The sequence below is a fragment of the Pyrgilauda ruficollis genome, unplaced genomic scaffold, assembly GCF_017590135.1.
Source record: "Pyrgilauda ruficollis isolate IOZ18807 unplaced genomic scaffold, ASM1759013v1 scaffold6, whole genome shotgun sequence".
NCBI classification, from domain to species: Eukaryota; Metazoa; Chordata; class Aves; order Passeriformes; family Passeridae; genus Pyrgilauda; species Pyrgilauda ruficollis.
The window spans coordinates 1,091,074-1,118,053 of record NW_024527710.1 but is presented as its reverse complement, the minus strand read 5'-3'; the positions used below and the strand labels follow the sequence as shown (position 1 = coordinate 1,118,053).

The window sequence follows — 26,980 nt, the reverse complement described above, 5'->3', positions numbered from 1 at the left end:
AGCCAGAGCATCCCCGCGGGTGGGCGCACGGCCCGGGGCTCCCCTGCCCCCCGGTCCCCGCCCGGCCCGGCGCGAAGGAGTTAAGCTGGCCGGGACCCCCGCCCGCCGAGCCGGCTCCTGACGTCAGCCCCGCGCACGGCGCAGCGCTCGGCGCGGCGGCGGCGGAGGAGAGCCGCGGCGGCCGGGCGGCTGCGAGCGGCCGGGGGCAGCGCTTGGCCGCGGGGCCGCCGCCCGCAGCCCCGCCAGCATGTCCGCGAAGGAGCGGCAGAAGGGCAAAGTGACCAAGGACAGCGTCACCCTCCTGCCCTGCTTCTACTTCGTGGAGGTGAGTGGCCGCTTCGCCGAGCGGGCTGGCCGGGGGCTGGCGGCGGGCGCGGACAGCGGCGCGGAGCCGATCGCGGGGAACGCGGTGCGCCCGCGGGGAGCGAGCTCGGCTCGGGGCTCTCTCCGCACCGGCTGATGCAAAACCCTTACGTGATGCTTTGTCTCGCCGAAATCAGCATCGAAGCTCCCTATAAGGAGCAGGAATAAATTGATCTCCTCTCTCGAGCCTTTTGGAGCAGGAATTATTTCTAAGAATTACTCAGAACATGAAAGGGTGCCTCAGATAAATCGGACTATGGCACAGGAACCTCTCGGGAGGAAGACATGTTTCAAGAAGGGCTGGCTTCCAGGCAAACGCCGCTCGCATTGCTTTGATAGAATAAAAATCATAAGGGAATGCTTAGAAAAATAGAAATGCTCTCAAATAGGTAATCACTGATATATTTTTGCTGACCCCTGAAGTATGTGTTTCCTCTATCAGAGCTAAAAATGTCTGTTTGGAAAACAGGATGAGGTCCTCGGCACATCTTCTAGGGCAAAACCTGCTATGGCTGCTCAGCTGGTAGCAGGTGGAGTTGCAGAGACACTGGCTGCTTGGTGTGTCACTTGGAGGCACTTAGCCTCCCTGGAAAGTACAGTCTCTTAGGTACTTCTGGAAGATCATGAGTAGACACAGTTTAAGCTTAAAGAAACAGTTGTGATGTGGATTTGTTTAATGGCACAGCAGAAAGAGGAAGGTACAAATGTTTTATGGGTTGAGTGAAGCCTTTCATGTGACCCTACTCACAGGGAAGAGACCCTGTAGCACTTTGAGGTACCTAACTTAGGTAGGAAACAGATTGTGAAAATAATGTGAAGAACTTAATGGTAAAATATGGTGTAAGTTAACTAAACATGGCACTCAAAAGCATAAAATATGTATAATACTTAATATATAAAATACTAAAATATAAACATAGGGTGAAACATAAAACAAAATATATTTTCTCTCAGAGGCACTTGAAGGGCTTTGGAGGTTCTCTAGAAGGTAAAAGGGGGTTGGGTTCAGAAGGAATTTTAGGTAACAGTGGGGGGTTTCTGTTCCGTAAGCACCTGGATATGGTCAGCAGCTAACACTAAGTTGCACCAACTGGAAAGCTTAACAGAGACTCGTTATATGGAAGCATCGAGCTCATCCTATCAATGTGATCAGGCCTGCTCAAGAAAAGCCCTGTGATGGAAGGCACTTGCTGTGCCATGTGTCTTATATTAGCTTTGCATAGGAGGCAGAGGTCACGCTTGGGGAAGCCCCTAAGAAAAGGTAAGGGCCTTTGTCACTCTGTGCTCTCTTTGCTGCTTTTGGAATCCAGACAGGAAGGGAGGTTGCTGTACCTCAGCCTGAGCAGGACTCTAATGCTGGAAATGATGTAGAGGTCCTGCAAGACACAACAGAACTTGTGCTGTGCTTTGGCCTGCAGCAAGATGGGATGAAATGCAGAGCAACAGGACAAAGTGTGTGCCTGCTGCTCTTAAGAGTTGCCTTATGTAATACTGATTGCATACATACATATAGTTTCCCTAGAAGCTTCCTGCAGCTGTTACAAGGAATAAGGTAAAGGATTCTGTGAGCAGCAAAGAACCTACACTGAGCTCTGCTTACAGCCCCCACATGAGGCAGGCAAGTTCTCAACTCAGGTCTAGACTCTTAGGTCCCTCAGCAAGTCATTCCAAGCTTCATTTAAAAACAGGTAGAGATCTTTTCAACACACAATTGCTCTGAGGGAGTCAAAGCCCTCAATTAACAGACAAGTCTCCTAATGAACTTTTAAGACTTCTATGTTATTCAGTCACAGGAGCAGTCAAGAGCCTATGTGAGCCCTTCCCCACCAGGAGTAATTTCTAATTACTGAACTGCAGACTCACAGCCCTTCTTGAACTGAAAAGCAAAAGCAACATCAAGAGAAAAAACTGATTGCAATACACCCAAACCTAAACATTGATTAGGAAACTTTTTGGTGAGTTATCAGCCCTGTTCCATTACATAGCATGAGGATTTGAAACCATTTCCCACTTTTCAGCTGAGGACTGAAATCACTTGGGTGAAAGGGTAACAACAATTCATGTGATACTTGAAAGGAGCATGTAGCTTGTGCTCCCTGTGAACGCCCACTCCGCGTTTGACGCATGCGCACCAACTCTAATCAGACTAATGAGAATGCCTTTCTGAAGCTTTGGAGCACAGCAAATTGCCAGCACTTCAGCAGCATCAGAGAAAGGACATGACTTAAAATCTTCTGTTGTGATTGGCTCAGACAAAACCAGATTGAGTTGTACTCCATAAAGAGGGATTTATTCAGAGATCATTTAATTGCAATGAGAAGTTTGCAAGTGTAAGGGATAGGGGAGTCACCCAGTGTGGTTGACGGGTATTACCATGTAATAAGGATTTCCTTTGTAAGCAGGAGGTAAGGTCCTAATGCAATCCAACAACAGCCAACTACTTAGACCCCACACTTACCTACTTTAAATAAGGCTTTCTGAATTTTAAAGCTTTTACTTTAATAAATGGATGTAAGAAACAGGCTTTCAACCTCTTGCCTTCTTGCCTTTGAACGTTGTCAATTCTTTTATGCTTTTTTTCTTTTGACACTCATCCACTTCTATTTTCCCTCTCCTGTTCATAGAAGACAGTGCCTTCCCATTCTGAATTGCAACAAAAAAAAAAAACCCCATAGCCCATTAAGTTTCCACCTTCAAACAAGGAAAGTAGGGCTTGCTGACATCCACTTTCCAGCAAGACCTATTTAGGAGGTCTAGGCCAGGGAAAACCACATTGTTTAGAAAATAAATTTCTAAAAATATGCTTTTTTTTTTTTTTCTTCTTGAATGCTAGACACTTGGAAAAAAAAAGATGTTGAGTTGAAAGTTAAATTTTTTTTCAACATAGTAGGAAAGAGATGTATTCATGTTATACAAATGAAATATATTTTAAAGAGTGAAATGAGTGAAATAATACATGTAACAACCATTATAATGCAGGCATGCAGAACTTAGAAACAGCAACACACAAATACAGTTCTGACACTAAGGGGTTTCAACTGTTAAGATCCTTAAAATGTGTTGTGAATGAGATTAACTCCAGTAAACAAATGTGTATAGTGGCAGTGACTATCAGGCTTAGATAAAAATATGATTACACGGAATGTAGACAGGCCAGCTGCCCTGGAGAAAAGGAGACTGAGATGGGACCTCACAGCTGTCTACAGCTTCCTCACAAGGGAAAAGATGAGGGGCAGGTCCCAATCTCTCCTCTCTGATGACAAGCAGCAGGACTCAAGGGAATGACAGGAAATTGTGTCAAGGGAGGTTTAGGTTGGATATTACACAAAGATTCTTCACCCAGAGAGTGGCTGAACACTGGAACAGGCTCCCCAGGGAAGTGGTCACAGCACCAGCCTGACAGAGTTCACTGTTTGGACAACAGCGTCAACATGGTGTGACTCTAGGGGATGGTCCTGTGCAGTGCCAGGAGTTGGACTTTAGTGATCCTTGTGTCCCTTCCAATACATATTCTATGAACTGATGGATAATTCAAACCAGCAGGTGTTTGCAACAAAAGAGTTAAAACATAAAACTAACATGCTTCTCTTAAGAGCTATTCTAACATGCTCCTCATTAGAGCTATTCTTCTTTTACATGGGAAAAGCAAAAGGAGAATCAGGGTAGAGCTTTGAAAGACAGGGAAATTGAAAGAAAATGAAGAGACAGCTTCTGAAAAATGTGGATGGGTCATTCTCTAAAAGCATTAGAGGCAAATAAACATTATTAAGGAAATCTCAACACATTTTCAATTACATGTTTTCCAGTTTCATGATTCATAAAATAAAGTAACTTGATGACTTATGCTATGTCTCGTAGGAATGTTTTAGAGGTTATTTTAAAGGACTGGTAATAGTTCTGCTTAGCAGAACCTCTGATTAGCACACACTCCCGAGAGCTGAATAATTTTAGATTGCCTTATGCACACTTACCTGAAGGGTATGGTAATCATCACCGTCAGGCAGTTGGGCCTCTTGTATTCCTAACTCTGCTTAAGGCATTTTAGGGTTCTGTAGACTGACTCTATGGGTTATCTGAATTTCATTTGCTTAGCTGAGAATGACAAAGCTTTCCATGAAAATTCATAGTCCCTCTGGCCTAGTGGGAATTACTTTTCGTGGTAAAAATCTTCTACATACCTCTGGGAGATCTTGAAAATGAGTATTCCTGGAATAAGTTTTGGGTTTTGTTAACTGACTTTGTTTTCAGCATATTCAGAGTATATAATTATTGTATTCACTTAGAGAAAAAAAATGTTGATGTCTTGAATTTTAATATCAATCTGAAAAACTTCCAGAGTTACATAGTTTCCATTCCTGGCAGAATGGTCACACTTTGGAGTCAGGACAGACAGATTTCTCTCAGTGAAGGACATAGACTGTCTCTACTCATGCTCTCCCATTTCAAAAGCTCCTGGTTTAAATCCTGTTCTCATAGAAGTTGCATAAATTTTGCCTTTGACTTCAGTGGCATTACTGCTTCATCCAGTGCCTAATATGTGGAAATGCAAAAGGTCAAGGTGTTGTCAATCTGCATAACTTGATGCTTTTATTTTCCAGCTAAATTGTGTTGCTGTAGCACAGCCTTCATCTGCTGGTTGTGTAACTTCCAGGGACTAAAATTGGAGATATTTTAGACACTGTCCCTTGTGCAGTTAAATTTTCTTCCTTATGTTTTCTTCTAGACTCTGTGTTACGAATGCATATGGATACAGCTTCTTTTGCTACATTTTCCAGAGCTCAGCCAGGCCTTAGTCAGTTTGGAAACAGTTCTTCCAGTGGTAGAAGGCCACTTATTTTCCTTGTTCCCCAAAGGAGTTGGAATTCTATTCTCACCAGCAGGAAGCACAAAGATCTGTTATCATTTTAGAACTCTAGGCTGCAGAGCTCAGGAGGTCATGAGACCCCACTGAAATAAGTGCATGTCGAGAATGGCCACCATGTCTCAGTAACAGATGCTTTACTTCCTTTTGTTTCTAACATACGCTGATTGCGCTGCGCTTGAAACATCATTTGAAACTCAGTAGCACTTCTTAGTCACATCTGGAATGCCTTTCAGCTGTTCAGCCATGCATGACCCACAATATTTAAATTGCAATGACCTGCAAGTCATGTATAGGTGTGACTGCAAAAAAGACATTAAAAAAAAAAATCAGTGAAGTGATTAGAATGAGAGAGAATAGGCTTTTTTTCCTAAAAATAGGATGTTTGGATCTAATGTAAGAATTAAACTGTAATGCTGTGCCTTGGAGGCACAGTGTAGTCATATTTCTCTCCAGATTGGTTTTCTGTTATACTTAAGTTAAGATCCCCAATAGCAGAAGATGAAATTATCGCATTGCTACTGTCAAAGAAGTATAATATTTTCCAAATATGTCTTTTTCTCTCAAAAGAGTCAATGATGTGTGAGAGGAGGAGAAGGAGAAAGACACTTAGTTCTCTGCTCATTGAGCTGACCTACTCACGTGGCTGACTCTCAGAAGATAGACGTCACATGTGTTTATAAAGCTGCATTACAGACCAATATCCCCAAATATTAGGGGGCTATCTGAGACCTGAGGAGGCTGCTGTGCATTCAGAGCAGCTGTATAACTCATTGGCCAAGTTATCAATGTTGCATCCTCCCTGTCACTTCTGTGCTTATAGAAGAGCTGTACAGCCTAAACAACACCAGTTTCAGCAGGAGATGACCATGAAAGGGGGATGAAAAGGGAGGTGTCACACCTGTGCTGAGGCTGTCTTTTGGAAACAAATGCAAACGCCACAAGCTAGATGTCCCTTCTGGTTTTGGCTATGTGCTTGGCAAGTGTAGAGTTTGAGTAGCTCTCAGTGAAACAAGGCCCTGCTTCCTTTTCAGTCCAGCAACATCCTCTTGACCTAATACTTCCAGTAGTAAAAAAGGCCTGAATATGTTAGAAATTAATGGAGATACATTTTTCTGAATTAATACTTCTTCCAGAAATTTATAATCCTACCATCTGTGATCTTCCTTTATAGCTGGTAAAAATCTATTACTTCGGAGCCAAAGTTAATAAAAACCAGCATACTGTGGAACCTTAACATGCCCAGGAACTGAGCTATTACAAACATGGTATCTTGTCTGATGGTCCTGTCACTTAAAAGTTCCGTTTGTAGGGAGTTCCGAAGTGGCTAAACAGCATGGGAGGAAGCCTTTGGAGAAGGGCTGGCACCTACAGGATTAATTTTTTTTTGTATGTATGGAAATCAGCATTTAGAGAGTACAACAAATTGTAGCATTGCATAGGGACTGGCAGCTTTGTCCCTTAGACATGGGGTTTTTGAAGAAACTTCTAGCTGAAATTTGGTGACACAGACCTGAAAACAACAGACTTTTGTTGAAGTACTGCTGTTCTTGATTTACCATAACATTGCAGCAGAAGCATAAATTTTGTAATCAACAGTACATGTAATATCCTAAATCTCAGTGTATATAGTTATTAATTGATTATAACAATTATTAATTTATTGTAATTATAATTGATGTAATCAAACAATAATTAAGATAAGGAGTCATCAATTATGTTTGAAGTCACACTGAAAAGAAATGCATTACTGGTGGTTTTGTGTTTTAAATTTCTGCCTGAAAATTTACTTTAAACACATATATTTAATAGAATATATATATAAAAATATATAATATAAAAAGTTTGTAAAATATTTATAGACTACTCCTCCCCAAAAATATTTTTGTTAAACAATTTTTATTTTGTTGGTTTCTCCCTGTATAATTGCTGCTTCATATTTATTTATAAAAAAAAGAAAAAAAAAAGAAAAAAGAACTTTTAGGGATACTGTGCATTCAGCATGACTGAGATTTCTGAAATAAAAAGAAATTGTATCACTGGTATATCAGCTCTGTTTTAGGTCTTACACATACTGAGACCTTTCTTTCAAGATTTGGTAAAAGATAAGGATAATTTGAAGAGTTACATGAAGATAGCTGTTGTATTTCCAAAGCTAGACTGTAACTGGCAGTCACAAAGCAATTAAGTTAAATTCTAAAACCAATGCTGGAAATATATATAACTTAATTTTACAAAATGGTAATTATAATAGATTTCAAAGACATCTGGGATTTGAAATTCAGCTTTAGGTTGAAATTAAATCAAATAGCATTACGTCTAGGTGAAGAAAGACCATTATATCATGTATCTGTACACAATTTCCACAAAAGTCAGACAATGGTGAGGCACAAGTAGTTTAGAGAAAAGACTAATTCCTTCTAGCTTTGGGCCAGATGAAACTTGCATCCAGAAAAGGGACAAGGAAGAGCAGAAACTCAAGTTCAGGCAGAAAAGCAAAAAAGCCTTTATACAGATGGAAGCCATAAGTTTCTGAAAATACAAATGCCTTCTTTTATAAGCCTGCAACATTTAAGAATTAAGTTTAGAGCATAAAAATAAATTGAAAAATCTCACTTTTCTGTCAAGCTAGTCCCCTGCTCTATAGGCGTGCCATGTTTAGTGCACTCCCTTCATAGAGTCATGGGTTCTCAAAAATGAGAAAATGGCAGAATTTGGCTGATGCCATTTCTTAATAGTGACCTATTCTGGAAGATGTTCAGTCACAGTGATGATAATGACCTCAGTATTCACCCCTGTCAGGATAAGAGAAACCTGTCTTCTTTCCATTCTCTGCTCCTGTCCATTGTGAATCTTGCAGCAAGGTACCACAGGACAGCAGCCAGGGCAGCTGAAAGCTGCAGTTGCTGTCAGTAGTTGGCTCAGGAACACCTTGTCTCCTGCAACCCACTACAGCCCTCTTTCTTTTCTCATCCATCTGTTGCGCCTTGTCATTTAGACCATGAATTCCTTGGCACAAGGATCGACATTTATGATAAATTTAATAGAATCTTCCACAATGCACAGCCTTGTCATGAGAACTAAACATAGTTATTAATTAGACCATCCTTCTCTGAAAGACTTGGCTGATATTTTTGTCATGCTGGGAAGCCAGTGGCATTCATTTATTATCTCTTTGAGGCAATCCTGTTTATTGACTTGATTGCTTACAAAGATTCCCAATTCCCAGTAAACAAGAGAAACATCTGGAGGCAGCTCCCATACTCAGGAAGGGTTGCAGAACAGCTTAAGAATCTGAGAAGTTCCTGGCCATCCAAGTCTAAAAATTATTTACAAAATACAAAATATCCAAACAATGTATCAGGCATCCCACAACCCTTTATTTCGACAGCTGGCCTAGTCATACCATCTTTAGTCTGCATCTGGCAAATCATGTTTTGACTTTCTTTGAAAGCTACATCCATGCTGCTTCTCTCTTTCCTGCCTACCTTTTATACAGGCAACATCACCATGGGATCTGGGTATGAGTTCCTGGTAAGAGAGAACACCCAGACAGCACAAATTTAGCAAAGCAAAAGTCACGTAACTGCAACCTACAAGACAGGTTCAGACATCTGAGTACGTGACATTCCATAGCTGAATTCTCACGAAGCCCATGAATTTTAAGATGTTATTTTCCTGAAGATAAATAGGGACTTTTTGGTTAGTTACGTGCTGATGATTATGAGAGTAAAATATAAAACTAGCAGTGTACAATTTTAGAGAATTCAGAGAAGCCAGGGATTCCCATGTTCTATCCACTCCAACAGGACTTTCCTACTAAGCCTTGACCCTCTACTCTTTATTCAGACGTCTGTGATCTGTCATTGTGATAGCTGTCCTCTGGCTCTTGGCCAGAAGAAAGATTTGTTTCATGCCCCATCTGTTCAGAGAAGTTGTTGTGCTGCTAAATGCTGCTTTGGTTTGTCCTGCACTATGTAACACAGGAAGTTTTCTCCTTACAACACCTCTGGGTATTTGCATCCTTGTTGAACTCTTGGGAACAGATAACATATTTTCTGATGCTTGGACTATTCCTCACTCAATACAGTAAAAAGCTTTTAAAATATGAATAGTGTTAATTACTATTAATAGCAAAGTTCTGTGGTTTACTGAAAGCTTTTAACTTACAGTTTAAGAAAATAGCAAGGAGGGAAAAGACAAAAAAATCTCTTTTTAAAAAATAAATAGACCACAAATCAAACTTTTTCAGTAGCTATGCTGATTATCCTTCTGACTTTAAGGCTCTAAGCTGAACAGGATTTGACCATTTGGGTTAAACTTTAAATTTACAGGTTTAAATTAAAAGCTAAACAGGGATCTTTCTCCATTATCCATCCAAGGAAGTAAGAGTATAAAGACTTATTAGTCAGGATTAGTCAAGAATTGACATTGGGTGTTTTATTATTCTAATTAGGCACAGGAAAATTCCTATTCCATTTTGTAATTAAAACAATACACATTCTACCACCTAATTATATTTGACATTTTCAAGGTGTTGGGCACCGAAGTCTATAATTACAGAAATGCTGCTGCCTTAAGCAGAACACTCCATAAATATTCATATATTAAAGAGTCAGTTATACTGTTTAGAAGACTTTAGAAACATTTCCCTTTTCTTTTTTATAAATGTTAGACTTGTAGAAGACATATTTTATATTTGTATTTTTAAAAAGATGGGAAGAAAAATGTTCTTTGGGATATGACATACTGTATATAGCAAATTGACTACAGACTTAATAATTAGTATTGTAAGCAGTTATGTCAGAGGTTTATAATCCTTTAGAATTATATATTTTCTTTAGTAGAACAGATAATTAGAGTCAGAAATAATATGGGAGTCCTGTACTGAAGTCATAAGACAGTAAAATACAATTCCTTAAATTCTTTGATTTTTAAATTAATAATAGAGTCACAGCTTACATACAGTAATTTAAAGAAAAAGTTATTCACTACCTTTTATTTTAGTGTTCCACAATAAAATACCACTTCAAATATTGCCTATTTTTGATAGTTGAATACTGCCATTTAAAACAGTTGCCTGCCTAAAAATACTGTGATCCAAGTAGAGTTTGCCTTGTGGCTAATGCATTAACTATTGCTCAAGGAGAGACTTTCCCTTCCTGATATTGGAGAAATGGAAAAATACTGAAGATTAAACTCTGAATGCAAGGTGTTTCATGAGTGGGCCTGCTCTGTGTTTCCGTTCTGGGAAATTACCTTTGGGGACATCTTGGTAAAAGGGCATCATTTCTCAAAAGAAGAGACAATAGGCATCTGCTTGTTTTGTCCTGTTTTTATCCTGTTGTAAGGTGCTTTTGCCCAATGGGACATGGACCCTGACTAAGTCATTAAGTATGACTTTCAAATAGTTATTAATAAATGACATTGCAAATGTTTCAAGAGTTAAATGTAGTGCAGAAGGGAAGTTGAGAGCTCAAATGCTGTGCAGAATTTCAATATCCTAGCAAGAGCAGCACAGAGTTAGTGCAAGCTCCCTGCACACCAGGGCAGGGTACCCTGTGGCAGCCTTTGGGTCCAGAGGCCACTTATCCCAATCAGCAGGGTCTCTGTGCAGGCAGGTGTTGAGAGAAGGGCACCCAGTTCCACAACCATCTAAATTATTCCCAGAGTATGAAGAGTTCAGGGAAGCCCTAATTCATCCTGCACATCTATGTAATGACTGGAAGCAGTCTAGGCCATGGTGACGAATCATGCATGCTTGCATTATGGTCAATCAGCATTCAGCACAAAGTGAGGATTATTTGTATTATATTTATATATGTATATAAAATATGTATTATATAATGCATCGTGCTAAAGAACTGGACTTCTTCCTGTGATGGGCAAGAAACAGAACTTAATTTAGTGACATTCTATGTGATTATTCCATAGATATATACATATTTCTGTCAGATTATATAATAGTTATATATGATGTATTCACATAATATGTATTACATATTGTGTATGTTATATACTGTACATAATACGTATGTATGGTATAGTATGTGAGTGCAAATATAAATGTGTTTGGGTTATACATATATATACATATGTACACTATTTACTGAAGCAAACTTCCTAGATGCCTGGTCTTATTTCTGTAATGCTCACAGCTAGATGATAAAATAATTATGAACCATAGTCATCAAGGCTCTAAACAGACTAAGTCTTGCCAAGTTTAATTGCTTTTTTGGTAGAATTGTAAAATGGATGTGCATTATCACATATTTAGATTCTAGGGAAGGACAGGATACTGGTTTTCATTAACTAATACTTTGAAACTTCATGCAAAATGGCTTTGATGTAAAGACTGTCATATATGACAGAGAGTTGCTAAAGGACCAAAAAGGGTAATTGATGAACAGCGGAGTGCTGAGGCCCCACATGGGAGACTGCAGTCCTGATACTTTCCTTAGGAAAAAAAAATTAAATCAAAGTTTTTCTATTAATGATTCATAGATGAAAAGGCTAAATTATATGTGCTAAAGATTAGGCTGGGTGTTTTGACTAGCTTGGTAGACAGAGGGTTATTGATATCAACTGAACAGTACCATATCTCCAGAGAATTAATTATTTAGAGATAGTAAAAGAGGCATGACAAGGAGCAGTGAGATATAAACAACAAACATCAAAGGGATTTATTAACAGACTATGTCATCTTTGCAAAAGCATTGCTATTCCATTTCCACACAGTAATTTGTTGCTTTCTTCTCTTCTAGCTGCCCATATTGGCATCTTCTGTTGTTAGCCTCTATTTTCTTGAACTTACTGATGTCTTCAAGCCAGTTCACTCTGGATTTAATTGCTATGACAAGAGTCTGAGTATGCCATATATTGAACCTACACAAGAGTCTGTTCCCTTCTTGATGTTGCTTAGTCTGGTTTTTGCTGGACCATCAATTACGGTAAGTTTGAAGTGCTAATGTCACTTAATAAAGATTTTGAATAGAGTTTCAGTTGGCATAAAGAAAATAGCTCCTTTTGTTTCAGTTAAGCTGTAGTGTCATGCAGGATAGTTTCCTTAGGATTTTAAATTCACGTTTCATTCTTCTGTAACAAAAGGAGATACCCTCCTTATAACATTCCCTGTGGCACTTCATCTACTCTCACTGTCTTGATGGTGGGGTTTAGTGTTAAGAAACAGCATCTATAGTTGGATGAGAATAGCTTGAATCATTCTGTTACGCTGTACAAATATTTGAACTTTTACAGACAGGGCATCTCCATACGCTCTGATGCATCAAAAATCATCAGAAATGCAGGATTTTTTTTTTTTTTTTTTTAAATGCAAGCCTTTCACAGTCCTGAACTTGCCACTTTTGTTAGAATTAGCTTTATTCAGAGAGAAGGTATATCAATCTTCTCAGTGAACTCAATTGCATTTTCTAAAAAAGCACTGAAACACCTCTAAATGATAAGTTAGTCATTAAAAGCAGGCAAAGTGGGCTGGTTTAATCATTCACCCAAAGGGAGGAGATGATTTCAACAGAACAGAAGTATCCTGTCAGAATGAGCAGCTGGGTCAGTATTTTACAGAAAAGAAAAGTAGAAATTGTCTATATATATATATATATATATAAAGACTATGCATTTTGTCTGATTTTAGTAGTTCAGATAGGAGCCTAATTCTCACACCACTCCTGTCTGGCAAGTGGAGACAGAAATTCACCTTGGGTGGGTGATTCTCTGCACCTAAAAAACATGATCAACCTTTTGAATGATCTCTTCTCCCCACTGACAGCAATGACTATGCATCTCAGTTAGGCACTTTTCAAAGGCCAGCTGCAAATATAACTCTGCTTCTAGCTTCTCTTAATTTCCTTAACTTCAATCAGTTAATTCTTTTTATGATACTATCCAATTTGCAATTACAAAATGTATAAAATGTGATGCCCGTATAAAAATTATCAAGTGCTGTTCTCTCTTTGCTTTCCAAAATGTTTTTTCTTTATTTGTCTTTTTTTTTTTTTAACTGAACAGTTCTTACTGCATTTAATTTCCGTTGCTTTAGAAACCATTTTTGAAGGATTTTGCACAACCAGCAGGCTAAAAATTGTACATTTAGGAACTGGGAGCTAAAACTCTAAGTGATTCTGGTACAAATGATTGTTGCAAACACCAAATACTGTGATAAAAGCAAAACACGAGTATTGGGGTTTGGCTGTGTTTCTTAAGTGCTTCTGCTGAGAACAAACTGGACTTTTCTGAGACACCTATAGAAGAAATCTATCTAGGCTTACTTTGGCCACAGTAGGTGGGAAAACTTGGCTTTTACTTGAGAGAGTTTCTCTTAAGCCTAGGTGATATCAAACACCTTAAATCAGGATAAAAGATGCCTTTTTCATGATATATTATTTGTTAAGGGCTTTGATTATAACTCAATTCTTTCATCATTGCGTGGAATTTTGCAATAGAAAATGTTATTCTTGCTTGAATCATTCTACCAGCAGTACAGAAAATTAATCAGAATCATGCCATGTGAGGAACTCAAACCCATACTTGAGCATGCCTATAAAAAAGAAAGTTTGATAAAGAAAGTAAATCCCAAAGCTTCAGAGTACAATTAGCTAAAAGCTGCAAGCCTTGGGAAGATGTAGTTCATTTGTATTGGTGTGAGCATGAATGCGATGCCTGTGCTGGTTAGAGGCTGGGCAGTGACAGTGCAAAATACACAACCTCCTTCAGTTGCTCTGAAGGCATTGACTCATTATTTGATACCACTTTGGAGTTAAGGAACTATGGGACATTTCTGTCCAATCCTTCCCTTTTTCTTTGGAAAAATAGGCCAATGAAGCTTAGTGTAAATAGATTACAATTGTGACATGGTCATATTGTCGAATTGAGCATTTTGTAAGTTAGTTTCATAAACATTTCAATTGATTACACACTTTATAAAACCTGTAAAAGATAGAAAAGAAAGCATGAGCTTTGTGAGGAATTGAGGATCTCCAGTAATGTTGCATATCCTGGCCTCTGTCCACACTTCAGGGACTTACTGCAGTATGAGGCAGGAGGTCATCAAGACTCAATAAAATACAGGTGTGATTAAGCCACATTTTAAATATTACCAAAGAGTGTATATATAAGAAAAAAAGGGGGGAAAATATGTGTGTGGGGAACAAGACAAGCAAATTCCTGTATCAATCCCTCTTTAAAACCTTATATAAATAATAGAATAGGATTTTTTTTCTATGTTATTTTTGTTGATATAATACTTTTCCCAAGACTGGAGAACATATAAAAATCTATTCACTTTAGAGTAATTTTTTATACCAAAAAAATCTAACATTTTATGACTTATTTTCCCAAGCCATTATTACACAAGGATATGTTTGGCTTTGGGGCTTTGCATTTTGGTTTTTCTCTTTGGGTTTTTTTTCTCATTATTAGTAAGTAGCAAACACATTTAAACAGGTCTGTTCTGTAGCCATGAAGGGTTATAGAAAATAACTACCTGTATTATTGACATATGTCTCATAGCTTGTGGCATAGATTAAATTTTGCGTATGTATTCAAAAACTGCAGGAGACTTCTGTGTAGAACACCTGGACTTGAAGAAATTATCAAGATAGATATTTTATGTCTAGAACATAGATACACCTGAATTGCAGCATGATTTCAATTTGCTTCTAAGAACTCTGAATCTGATCCTCTGATGGATTTTCTCTCTAGTTACTCATTCAGAAATGTTAAGACTAGTTATTTAATCGTATCAGTGAAGGTTCAAACTCTTACCAGCCACTGACTAGAAACCTGCTTCGAGGTAACAATGTCCTTTCCAACAGAGATCACTAGGACATCAGATCCCATTGATCTGGGAAATCAATTCTCAAGGAGAGAAATTCACTGCTGGCAATTTCACTCCTACTGCCCATTCTACTCTGGGTTTTTTTTCTGTGGAAATACCAGCCTCTGAATTTTCCTTGACATAGGCCTTGTTGTTTTCTGCTCTATCACACAAGCTAATCCATCTGTCTGGTATTTTCCCTGTACCAGACATTCCCTAGAACTTGGCTAAAAATTATTAGACTTTTTCTGAGTTTTAAGTTTGGAACACTACTGGTTTCTCTGGGAATCTTCAGCAAGAAACTGATGAAACATAGATAATAGTGGCCATAGTTCTCAGCTAATTAGAATTCCTTAAATAATCTTTACCACTGGCTTTTCCATGGTGTAAGAGAACCTTCACTACTTTGATCTTCCTGGTCAAGAAATTTCAATTTATTAAAAACTTTAGCTAATAAAGAGTTAGACTAAGCTTTTCCACTTTACCTGCCTTTTCCTCAGATGGAGGAGTTACTATAGACAAATACCACATGTAATTGCAGCAGATTCAGCATAATTCATTGCATTAGAAGCTTTGTGCATTGCATGGATTAGTATTCAATGCAGCTGTGGATAGGCAAAATGACTCTGCTTTTGCTGGTGAGAACTGCCTCATTAATTGCAATATTTCAATTCAACCCTTACTCTGAACTCTGTACAAATGCTGTACAGAATTCAAAATAGCTGCACTACTGAACAAGGAAAACAATAAAATCTGAGAGTGCAAATGTATAAATGTGTCTGGATTTTCCAGAAAGTGACACCAATTTTTTTTTTTTATATTCTTCCTTTTATAAACCTTTGTCTAGGGTTTTGGTCACAATCTGTTTTGCTTGGTGAGCTGCGAGGGACCATAAGGACAGAACTTTTTCTGCTGCTGTGGATCAGGTTAAAACCCAAATCAAACAAATACAGGAGGACAGGCTGTCGCATAATTAGAAGGTGCTCGGGATTGCTAGGCCTGTGGCCAAGACTGAATTCTAAAACCACTTCAGGAGCACTAAGATGCAGTGGCTCTGGATTATTTTAGAGGCGATATTTTATAATTACTGCTTTTTTATTGTAGAAGCATCAATTTTCAGCTGTAGATCAAGGCCTGAGCACTATATACTGTATGCTATTTGCATGTAATTTCGGGGCCATCTTCTTGCCTGCCCTCATTCAGGCTAAGTTGCATTACTTTATGTTTATATATTGATATAAATCTTTTAAAGTTGAGTCAGTGGATGACATTGGTTGTGTTACACTTATATTACAGCCTTTTAAATTCAATCAGGATCTTCTGAGTAAGTGCTACACTCAATTTAATGGCTCCTTTGTCATTGCAGATAATGATAGGAGAAGGAATTCTCTACTGTTGCCTGTCCAAAAGAAGAAATGGGATTGGAACAGAGGCCAATATTAATGCAGGAGGATGCAACTTCAATTCTTTTCTTAGAAGAGCTGTCAGATTTGTTGGTGGGTTTCAATTGTTACTCCCAAAAAAGAACTTTCCACATACATTCAGTTATCACCATGCAGGTTTGCTTCTCTGAAACAGCCTTTCAGAACAGTGCGGAGTTGTCACTAGCATAGATCTTCTGCTAGAAAACATAAGAAACTCAGACTGCAACAGAACAGCTGCATTACTCAGTAATGCAGCATCTACACTTTCCATTTCCCCTTTCCTCTCCTGTACTATTGTCAGTGTTTCTAAAAGAGTAATTTTTTCCTTCTCTGCCCACCTCGAACTGGCTGCTTTTTAATGATTTCAGTGTATAGCTTCCCCTGCCTGTCTTCAGTGCATCATAAGGATTCAACCCACTTGTCACAGTATTCAGCATGACAGTGAAAACTTGTCAGAAACTCTCAGTAGGTTTGACATTCTTTTTCTGGAATGTGTTTATGTGCCTCTCAAAAAGGGCTAGAATCTGGCAACTTAAATGATAGAGGAACATGTCAAATTCTTTCATTTTACTTTGTTTTAATTGTCATTTATTAAAAACTCTGCTTTGAAAGGCAATTGGACTTTGATCCCCTTCTTACAGTTAATTTTCTCTCCCAGTGAGTGGCTAAAGAAAAGGTTTACTGTGTTTCAGAAATCTTTCATTAGAGAAGGCAGCCTAGGCAAAGACAACCAGCAGGACAGCAGACTGAAAACCTGGTAGGACAACTATTCTCTGGGTTTTGGCAGTCTGGCAAACAGGGAGGTAGTGACAAGTGAGGTTATGCATTCTGTGACCAGTAAAGCTTCATAAGAGCAGCAGTGAGGAAGAAAGCAAAGGCTTTGTGGATTACACCATGAGCAAGGAGGACTGTAAACATACCCCACATCCACTTCTCCTGTTTGGTATCACCAAGGAAACAAAGACATATTAATTTCATCCCAAATTCCCACTCTGAATTTGAAGTTTTTTTCATATTTTAATGGCTTTAACATTCTTTCAATTTTAGGATGAAAAATAAATTTATCTCTGTGAATAAAAGTATGGAATTATAGATAAATCCTTAGGAAAAGAGCAGTTGAAAATGTTCAGTAAAGCAAATGCGTTACTTCAATTGTCTTGTGAATTTGGCATTATTAATCAGTCTGACGCATTGATCCCTTATGAAATAGACTTAAAAATTTGGATTAGTGACAAGGACACAGTACTCAAGAAACATCAGAGGTGTGAAAGTAGCCAAAGTTATCACCAGCTGGTGATTCTGTGGTAGCAAAAAGAGAACAGGTCTTCAGAGCAATGATCTAATGGGCAGTTGTCCATACTCCTAAAGGCCTGTCTTCCAGTGGGAAACTCCGAGGACTGGATAAGCACATATGCTCTCCTCAAATAGTTGGCTACTCTTTAGTCAGTTCAGAAAAATTCTTTTCAAACTGAAGCAACTCCAATGTAGCTCTCTTTGATGAAAAGATGTTGGAGGACATAAGACATTAAAACAAAATTTTAAGTATCAACATGAAGAAAACAAGCATAAACTATCCTAATTTTTATATTAAAGAATTCAACTTTGCAATAAGCTCTTGTTCTGCATTTAAATTCTCTTATTCTGCATTTAAATTCTCTCAAGTCCAATAACAAAAGCCATCAGAGCTCTGTTGAATGTACTTTGCACAATTAATCAACTTAATTAATGCATATAATATAACTAACAAGCTCTGTTGATTTCTTTCCTAGGTGTTCATGTATTTGGTCTTTGTGCAACTGCTCTTGTTACTGATATTATACAGCTATCAACAGGATATCAGGCCCCATATTTTCTGACTGTTTGCAAGCCTAACTATACATCCTTAAACGTATCTTGCTCAGAGAATTCATATGTTGTGGAGGATATTTGCTCAGGAGCTGATCTCAATATTATCAATGCTGGAAGGTTGGTTCTATTCTTCATTGTGTACATTTTTAAGTATTCATTTTATTTTTTTATTTTCTGTTCCAGTTTCAAGATTTTTTTTCCGAGTTAAAGTCTGAATGAGTTAAAGGTGAATGCATAAATGTCTTTTTAGTGATATTTAATTTTCTCCATAAAGGTATTATTCTAGCAGTGGGCTTTGGAAGACCTTGTCAGGTTCCAAAGCACAGTCATTAGCAGCTATTCTGCCCCCACAAAGGAGGCAGTTTCCTATACCATTGTCACTATGTATAGCTTTACTGCTTTTGGAAGTGGTATAGGAACAAAATTCCCTGTAACAGGCAGGGGAAGAAGTCTCCCAAGTGCTTGGTCTGAGACCTCTGTATAACATACATTACAGCTTGGGTGTTTGGGAGTTGTTGGGCAAGTTTGTTTTCTGTTTCTCTAATTAATTTTTTTATATAAACAGCATTGAAAAAAAAATTTTTTTTAGAGGAAATACCACAATAGTACAAAGCTGTGTGTTCCCAAACCTGTCTTTACTTGCATGGTATTTCTAAGTGGTTTTTTATCTCTTTCCCCATAAACATTTGCTCTTATTGGGATATTGACAGTGAAGCCTGATGCTTGCAAGCAGTGTCTTGCAACTGCATGGTGTCCCAGAGAAATCAGGAAATGATTACATAGGAGCAGGCAGAAAAATTTTCACAATTACATCTCATTCATTTCATTATCTCAAATATGATGTCTACTGCTTTGAATTGACTGCCTGTAGCCATTCCAAAATCACCAATCATTCTTAAGTTTAAATACCATCACTTCTAAAAAAACAGTGAAATTAGTTGTAACATATTAAGACTAAGCAATCAAGTTTTGGGTGTTTCTGTTTCCCTAGAAAAACAACCATATCTTGATATCTCAAAGTTATCCCCATCACAGAGGATATATTTGTCTCTCTATAATATTCTGGCACCACCCACAATTTCTTCTTAATTCAATTTTGTTGCATTTTTCCTTTATTATGTTGCTATTTCCTTATGCCAGTCTCAGCTTTATCACAGCAAGCAGCACTTGCTACTGGTTCTTTGGTAGTACTTGCTACTTCCTTCAGTCACCTATATAGAAACTATGGTACAACTTCTACAGTACAGGAGGTTAATTTGACTTCAATAATTTCAGTTTGGAAGGAACTTGTTCTGAGTTTGCTAATGACCTTCATTTTTGATTTGTACTTCCCAGAAATTTTGGCTCCAGAAATTTGCCTCTGGACTCCTGTATGAAGGCATAGAGAGGAGCACATAATTATCCAACTGATTACATCAAATAATTTTTCTGCAACATCCCCAAATATCCAATGGTTCCTATTGTCCATCTTTTCCTCTATTATCTTCACAGCCTTTTCAGTCACTTTTGTTCAGCTCTCTAGTGAGGTCTCTGTCCTCAGTCATCTCTGATGCTCTGACTCAGTGTGACTCTCTCTCTCTCAGTAGGACTCTCATTGTTGTTCCCCCTCTACACAGCCTCATGCATGCAGATTTAGAGTGCTATACTGTCATCTGAGTTCAGGATATGTTTTCTTTGAGACCTTTGTTCACCTTTTCAATACAGAGCCATACAAAAAGGCTACATATTTTTAGCTGGAGTTATTTTCATTTGAGATTAAAAGATAACAAATAGAGGAACAAAAGCAGTGACACGATTAGAAAGTACTGAGAGTGCATTTAGTCTGTTTGCCCTGAAAGCAATGTGAATAGAAAAGAGAATAAAGAGAAAATTGACTGTGCCATTGTGACACACCTCATATGCTATTAAAATGCCATCAAATTAAGGTTAAGTGCTAGAAAAGTTCATAGGACTCAAATATACACATTAGCCCCACAGAGACTCTAAATAGATGTATGTTTCATTAAAGCCTGCAAAGGGTAAAGAAGTTGATTGGCTATTATAAACATTTACCCTATTTTTTTTTCATGTCTTTATTCCCCGGTCCTCAAACCTGAGCTTGTTCTATTTGTGAAAGATTTGTTCAGGGAGGTTAAAAATAAAATAAGATGAAGAAGAATTTAGGTCTGTTTTTTAGAAATGCAAATGGAGCCATGCAGATTTCATCTTGGCCAGAGTCATGAACCTGCTGGAGGCATAGGCTCAAATTGAGGTCAGCAGAGTGGCATTCACACTGAACTACATGCACATTTTTAATTGCCAATTAATTATGTAGAACAGACAAGGCAAAATGCATAGGAAAGAAATTTAGAAAGCAGACTCTGCTGCTTTGCAGAACAAACGTCTGTCTGAAGCTAAAGAACTGTGTTTCAGTCTCTGCTATTTTAAACTAGAAACTAGCTCACTCAGGTGTTGCTAGGAAATTGACTGTACATGGGGCCCAGTTAGGATGGCAAGACCCATCTGTGAAGCCAAATTATAGTTGAAGTATTTATCCCAAGCTGAGCTTTCTCAGGTGAAAGCTGCTGTTGTGACTGAAAGGTAAACATACTCTTCTTCACCAAGACATGCAGCATATCACATATCTATGCCATTGTAAGGAGAGAAATCCTCACTGTATCTGACTCATTCCTAGAGCTCAGAGGTCATAGACTTTTTTTAGGGCTTCTGTGATCTAGATGTCTGCTGCAGGGCAGGAATTACTGAATTCAAACCCAGCTTTTTTTCTCTCTCTACTATGTAAAAACCTCCACATTCGCATCACTTTTCTTTAGTTGTTTTTAGATAATTGAAGTGGTCATTCTCCAGACTTTCAATGGGAGCAGAAGGCCCTTCAAGAGCAGACCTGATATTGCCTACTGTCTCAGAGTTTGGACATGTTTTCATTTATTCTCTTTCTCTGGCCATCAAGAAGGGGCCCAGTAATTCTTAGAATACCCTCCCTATGTTGCTGTGCTCCATTAGCTTCTGTCATGATGTAAAGTGCTGAATTTTTTTTTAAAATAAACCTATAGACATAGCAAATAAAGATGTAGTTTGCCTTTCTCTGAGAAAAATGTCACCTAATGACAAATGTTACTGATAGATCACATATTGCTTAGGAAGTATAAGATGGCTGTACCACCCAGTGGTTTTTTTTCAATGAACACTAGCACTGTACATTTGAACTGAGCAGTATAATTTGAGTGTCCTTCCTTGGCAGAAAGTCATTCCCTTCTCAACATGCCACCCTGGCAGCCTTTGCAGCAGTGTACATTTCGGTGAGTAACCAACTCTGTTCAGTTTCATTTATACGAGACAAAAGTCAGAAAGTAATTTCCTGTATATTGTAAAATTATGTGTTGCCTTGATATCATGGATGGATGGATGGACGGATGGATGTTTTTATCCTAATAATCTGAAAATTTATAAATTTGTAAAATAAAACTACTAATAAAGCTAGTTTTATTGTAGCTATTAAAGAATAAGGAAAAGGTTCAACTGCTTCATATTCTTTGTTAAGAAGCAAACAAAAGTGTTATGTTAAGGTATGTTTGATGCCTCATATTATCCTCATATAAAATGCAGTGTTTATCTGTGTTACAGAGTGATATTTTAACTTACCAGTCAAATTAACTGTTATGTATGCTGCCTTTTCTTTGTTGCTGTCTTCACTTGATTTGCTGCTTTTAAACTTGAGGCATTAAGGGCCATACATTGATGTGATGTAGTTTGATTTCACCTCCAGAGATTTGCAGCATGGATGAAATGGCACAATCACTCCCAGAGGCCTTCAAGGTGTTACTGCAAAGCAAGTGAATAAAACCCATCAGTCAGCAGCAGAGAATTGTGGGACATGCTGCAACAATCACAGATGATTTTGCATTTCTGAACAGTAACTTTTCTTCAGTGTGGTCCACAATGTTTGTACTATAGACAACTTACTTGAAGTTTAAAAAGTAATTCCATCACTTATGCTGTAAAAATCAGAGGAAAACAACAGTAACGACCAATTAATGACATTAGATAATAGTATTGTGCATGTACTGGGAGCTTGCCAGTATTTATTCTGCCCAGAGAAAGGCCAGAATTTGGAACAACACTGATGAACCACCTCCACGTAATTTTTGTAACCTCCCTGATATTATGGCCCTCAGTTGAGAAATGGCTCTCTAAAGCATCTGGTGGCAGCTTTTCTTGGAACAGGTTATTGCGTGCATCTGGCGTGACATCTGGCTTCTGTATTTCACAAGTGGTGGTTCCTTAGTCACATTTATAGAACATTTAGGTGCTGATTTGGAACAGTATTGAGGCATAAAATACTTATCCTAATTGATGTCAATTAGCAACACTGCCTATGTTTCTGGAAATCCATTCCTTGTGATTTCAGATTTTCTGCAGAAAGTGAGCAAATTTTAACAGGGCTGTAAAGTAAAACTAAAAGGATTACTTGTAATATTACTGTGTACTAGAGATCTGTATATAAAAGAAACACTGAACATAAGAAATTAAAATCCTCTTAGGTTTCTTCAACCGCTTCTTTATTTCTTTCTTTTTTAAGATGTACTTCAATTCTACATTAACAGACTCCTCAAAGCTTCTTAAACCACTCTTGGTCTTTGCCTTTATCATCTGTGGAATTATATGCGGTCTGACTCGTATCACCCAGTATAAGAATCATCCAGTTGATGTTTACTGTGGCTTTCTCATAGGAGGAGGAATTGCTCTTTATTTGGTAAATATGATAGTCATGATTAAGTTTTAAAAAATTAAACTTATAAGGCTGGAATAAGAGTACTGGTTATTTTTATGAAAACTTTCCATCATGCTCACATGCCATAAGTATAAATAAAGTCAATATGTGTTGAAGATGATTAATTAGGGATAATGACTTTAAAAGCCAACAGGAAAAAGCAAAAAAGTATTTCAATGTGAAGTTCCATAACAGTGCATAAAGTGGAATATAATCATCTGGCATTGTATACAGAAATGGTTCTAGCTTTATGTACTTTATTAAATACTTAAAAATATTCATCTTTTCTAATCCACACTTAAAAGCATAACACAAGATAAATATTTGATTAATTGGTATTGCTGACCTGAGTTGATATTGACAGTGTCTGCTTTATGATCTCAAAAAATTACTGCATTAGTATGAGCAACTCATCTGAGCGAATTGCTGAATCTGCAGGAAATTAAAGGCAATATATTATACACTTGTCATTCTTTGGAGTTCTTAGGGAAACCATGCAAGGGAAAAAGGATGGTCAAATCAGGTTATTCCTATGCTTTTCCTCTGTACTGTGTCAAAAGTGATGGAGCACCTTGGAAGGGTTCTGTAAGGAAGCATGTAGGTCATATCTGCCAGTAGGAAGCTCATCAAGTACTTGCTTTTGCTTGCTGCTCTCAGTATGTCTCCAGCAGGAATTTGCTGCCCTGGTTGCTCAGAGAGCAGCACAGGTGCCTGGGAGCAATCAGGGCTTCTGCTGACATCACTGCTTGAGTGTAGGCAGGTGAAGAGAAGAGTCTTAGCAGGCAGCAGGATGGTTTTACCCCCAAGAACTCAATGATGAATTTTACTATCATGCTAAAATAAGTTTATTTCCTGACCCCCTTTTTTCTGTGATAGCATAACCTGATGTACCTGCAGATGGTCTGCAAAGGTGTCCAGGGAAAAATGGCTTTCACAGTGGCTGAAGAAACAGCAGTCAGGATAGTAACAGAAATGCCATGAGCTACTAAAGTCAGCTTCTATGATTGCACTGTCAGCAGAAAGGCACTCTGTTGAGAATATTATTTCAAATGATTCTCTGTTGTAGATCTACCTAAATGGAGCTGCTGCCCCCAGTTTGAAATGCACAAACAAGTATACTTTGTTAGGTCTTCACATACTGTTGTGTGACATCATACAGCAGAGAGTATGTTTTCCTGGATACTCAGTGCTCAGTAAATCTGCCCTCAAAACTACACACCAATAGGAGGATGGGGAGGAGAAATAATGTGAAACTACAAATAATTCTGAAAGGAATATAAAGAACTAGTAACTCAAATGATTGAGTCAGATATTTGACCCTCTCACAGAACACTCTCAGTGGAGTCTTTTTAAAATGACAGCATTTTACAGTGAGTTTTCTGATTAGGAAAATGTTTTAGAAGTAAATCTTATTAAAGTTCTGCACAGCTTGGAAAGCAATTGATTGAAAGTTGATAAATTTTTCTATGATGTAGATATTGTATTACATGGTTATTGTGCAGTAAAAAGAATCTGCAGACAGCAGAGAACAAACTCAAGCTGTAACAAGATTCGGTAAATCAGGGTAAATGGTAATATTTGCCTAAGAGATTGCAAACATCTTATATTGCTATTTTTCTAACAAAACATTATTTCTGTATCTGTACCTGTTGCTAGATAAAAAGAAGAAAGCTCACGGAGGCTAAATCCTTATCTCAACTATTTATTGCCATGAATAATATGCCCTAGTGAGACTACTTCACATGTACCTAGAGGTACCAGATTGAGGAGAGAATTTGGGCTCAGGCTATACTAGTGAGGAAATATACTAGTATGCTTACTTGCATACTCATCAGTTTAGCTGAAGTAGTTATGTCACTGAATTCTATTTAAAAGCAAAATGCAATTAAAGTACCTTAAAATGTGTCCCTTTTAACTTTCTTAACCAACTGTTGATGCTTCTGTCCAAATATCAGGGCCTCTATGCTGTGGGGAACTTCTTACCAAGTGACGAGAATGTGTTTCACCCAAATTTTCACAGAGAACCTCTAAGGTCATTGACAGACCTCAGTCAAGATGCCAACAGAATCCTGCCAGGTAAAAATGGCAGCAGCAGCGACGGCATTGTCTCTCACCGTACAGAAAGCATCCTGAATAGAAACCACAGAGATTCAGGCTCTCTGACCAATCTCAAGAGGGCAAATGCTGATGTAGAAATCATAACACCACGAAGCCCAATGGGAAAGGAAAACATGGTTACTTTCAGCAACACTTTGCCAAGAGTCAACACACCATCCTTGGAAGATCCAGCAAGACGCAATGCAACAATACACGCATCAATGGATTCTGCCCGTTCCAAACAGCTGCTGTCCCAGTGGAAGAACAAGAATGAAAATCGAAAGTTGTCCCTGCAAGTAATAGAGACTGAATCTGGCCAGTCACCACCAAGGGCTATCGAAATGAGGTCAAGCTCAGAGCCCTCCAGAGTGGGTGTAAATGGTGATCATCATGGCCCAACTAGCCAATACCTGAAAATCCAACCTGGCAGTGTTCCAGGTTGTAACAACTCAGGTTTAACTGGCGGGCCAAGGGTCTCTATTCAGTCCCGTCCTGGCTCATCCCAGCTAGTACACATTCCTGAAGAGACTCAGGAGAACGTGAACACATCACCCAAAAGTAGTTCAGCTAGAGCTAAATGGCTGAAAGCTGCTGAGAAGAGTGTTGCATGCAGGAGCAATAGCCAGCCAAGAATCATGCAAGTAATAGCCATGTCTAAGCAGCAAGGAGTGCTTCAGGGCAGTCCAAAAAGTTCGGAGGGAAGCACAGTGACCTGTACAGGAGCCATCAGATATAAAACCTTGACAGACCATGAGCCAAGTAGCATTGTTAGAGTTGAGGCCCATCCAGAAAATAACAGACCTGTAATTCAGATGCCATCAGAAGGTGAAGGAAGTGGGTCATGGAAATGGAAAGGTCCTGAAAAAGTCACTCTTCGTCAAACATACGAGCTAAATGATCTTAACAGAGACTCTGAGAGCTGTGACTCCTTAAAAGACACTTATGGGTCAGGTGACAGGAAAAGAAGCAACATAGATAACACTGAGCATCACCATCATGGAATCACTACAATAAGAGTCACACCAGTGGAGGGAAGTGAGATTGGCTCAGAGACTCTGTCCATTTCTTCTAGCCGGGACTCAACACTTCGAAGAAAAGGTAACATCATTTTAATCCCTGAGAGAGGGAGCAGTCCAGAGAACACCAGAAACATCTTCTATAAAGGCACATCCCCCACACGAGCGTACAAGGACTGAGAGGAGACATATCAGCTGGTCCATGCCACCACAAAGTAAACACATCTTGACACAGGTTCTGCTCCCTTTGTTTTGAGCTGATATTTACCCTTATGTGCCAAATTATTGACCAGCAGCCCTGCATTGCTGATGTGCAATGGGCATGAGCCTGTGAAAAGCATGTGGTGGGGGGAAAAGCACAATGCCAGAACTAATGTGAAACATTTTCATGCAACTTGTTTCTTCAGATTCAAAACTTTTATCTGAGGGTGATGATGTCAATTAAAAGAATGGTCTTGAACACACTGTATTTCCTGAATGTGCCAACTTTTTATTTTATATTTGTGTCCAAAATTGACTACCTTTTTCACAGCAAAGGCTGTATCAGTGGTATATATTCACCTTTGCAGAATTTGCACCAAATCTTTAATACAGGATGGTGCTTATGATAACTTTACATGTTTTGAAAACTTGCATAATTATTAGATTCTGCAAACATGACATATTGATGTGCAGTTACTTTACAAGTAATATTGCTAATACTATGATGATGCTGGCTGCATTCATTTAGCGTAGGAAATATTTACAGCTTTGTTATAGTGGATCTGT

The 26,980-nt window shown here is 38.4% G+C and overlaps 1 protein-coding gene across 2 annotated transcripts; it reads left to right on the top strand.

Moving 5' to 3' along the window:
• Positions 1–205: 205 nt before the first annotated feature.
• PLPPR4 (phospholipid phosphatase related 4) lies at positions 206–26,392 on the top strand. 2 transcript variants are annotated; one of them, XM_041483578.1, is made up of 7 exons: positions 206–325; positions 11,989–12,174; positions 16,423–16,552; positions 18,250–18,445; positions 21,570–21,627; positions 22,908–23,081; positions 25,055–26,392. In XM_041483578.1, the coding sequence occupies exons 1-7, from the start codon at positions 248–250 to the stop codon at positions 26,390–26,392; spliced, it is 2,160 nt and encodes a 719-aa protein (XP_041339512.1). In that variant the 5' UTR covers positions 206–247. The 2 variants fall into 2 exon arrangements, with proteins under 2 accessions (XP_041339512.1, XP_041339513.1); XM_041483579.1 differs by lacking the exon at positions 22,908–23,081.
• The last annotated feature ends 588 nt before the right edge of the window (positions 26,393–26,980 follow it).

What these genes read in the sequence shown, in the direction of transcription:
- PLPPR4 (XM_041483578.1), top strand. Translation starts at nt 248, where the DNA reads ATGTCCGCGAAGGAGCGGCAGAAGGGCAAAGTGACCAAGGACAGCGTC. An exon ending in AATATTATCAATGCTGGAAG is followed by an intron (nt 18,446 to 21,569) that starts GTTGGTTCTATT and finishes CTTCCTTGGCAG; the next exon opens with AAAGTCATTCCCTTCTCAAC. An exon ending in TTGCAGCAGTGTACATTTCG is followed by an intron (nt 21,628 to 22,907) that starts GTGAGTAACCAA and finishes TTCTTTTTTAAG; the next exon opens with ATGTACTTCAATTCTACATT.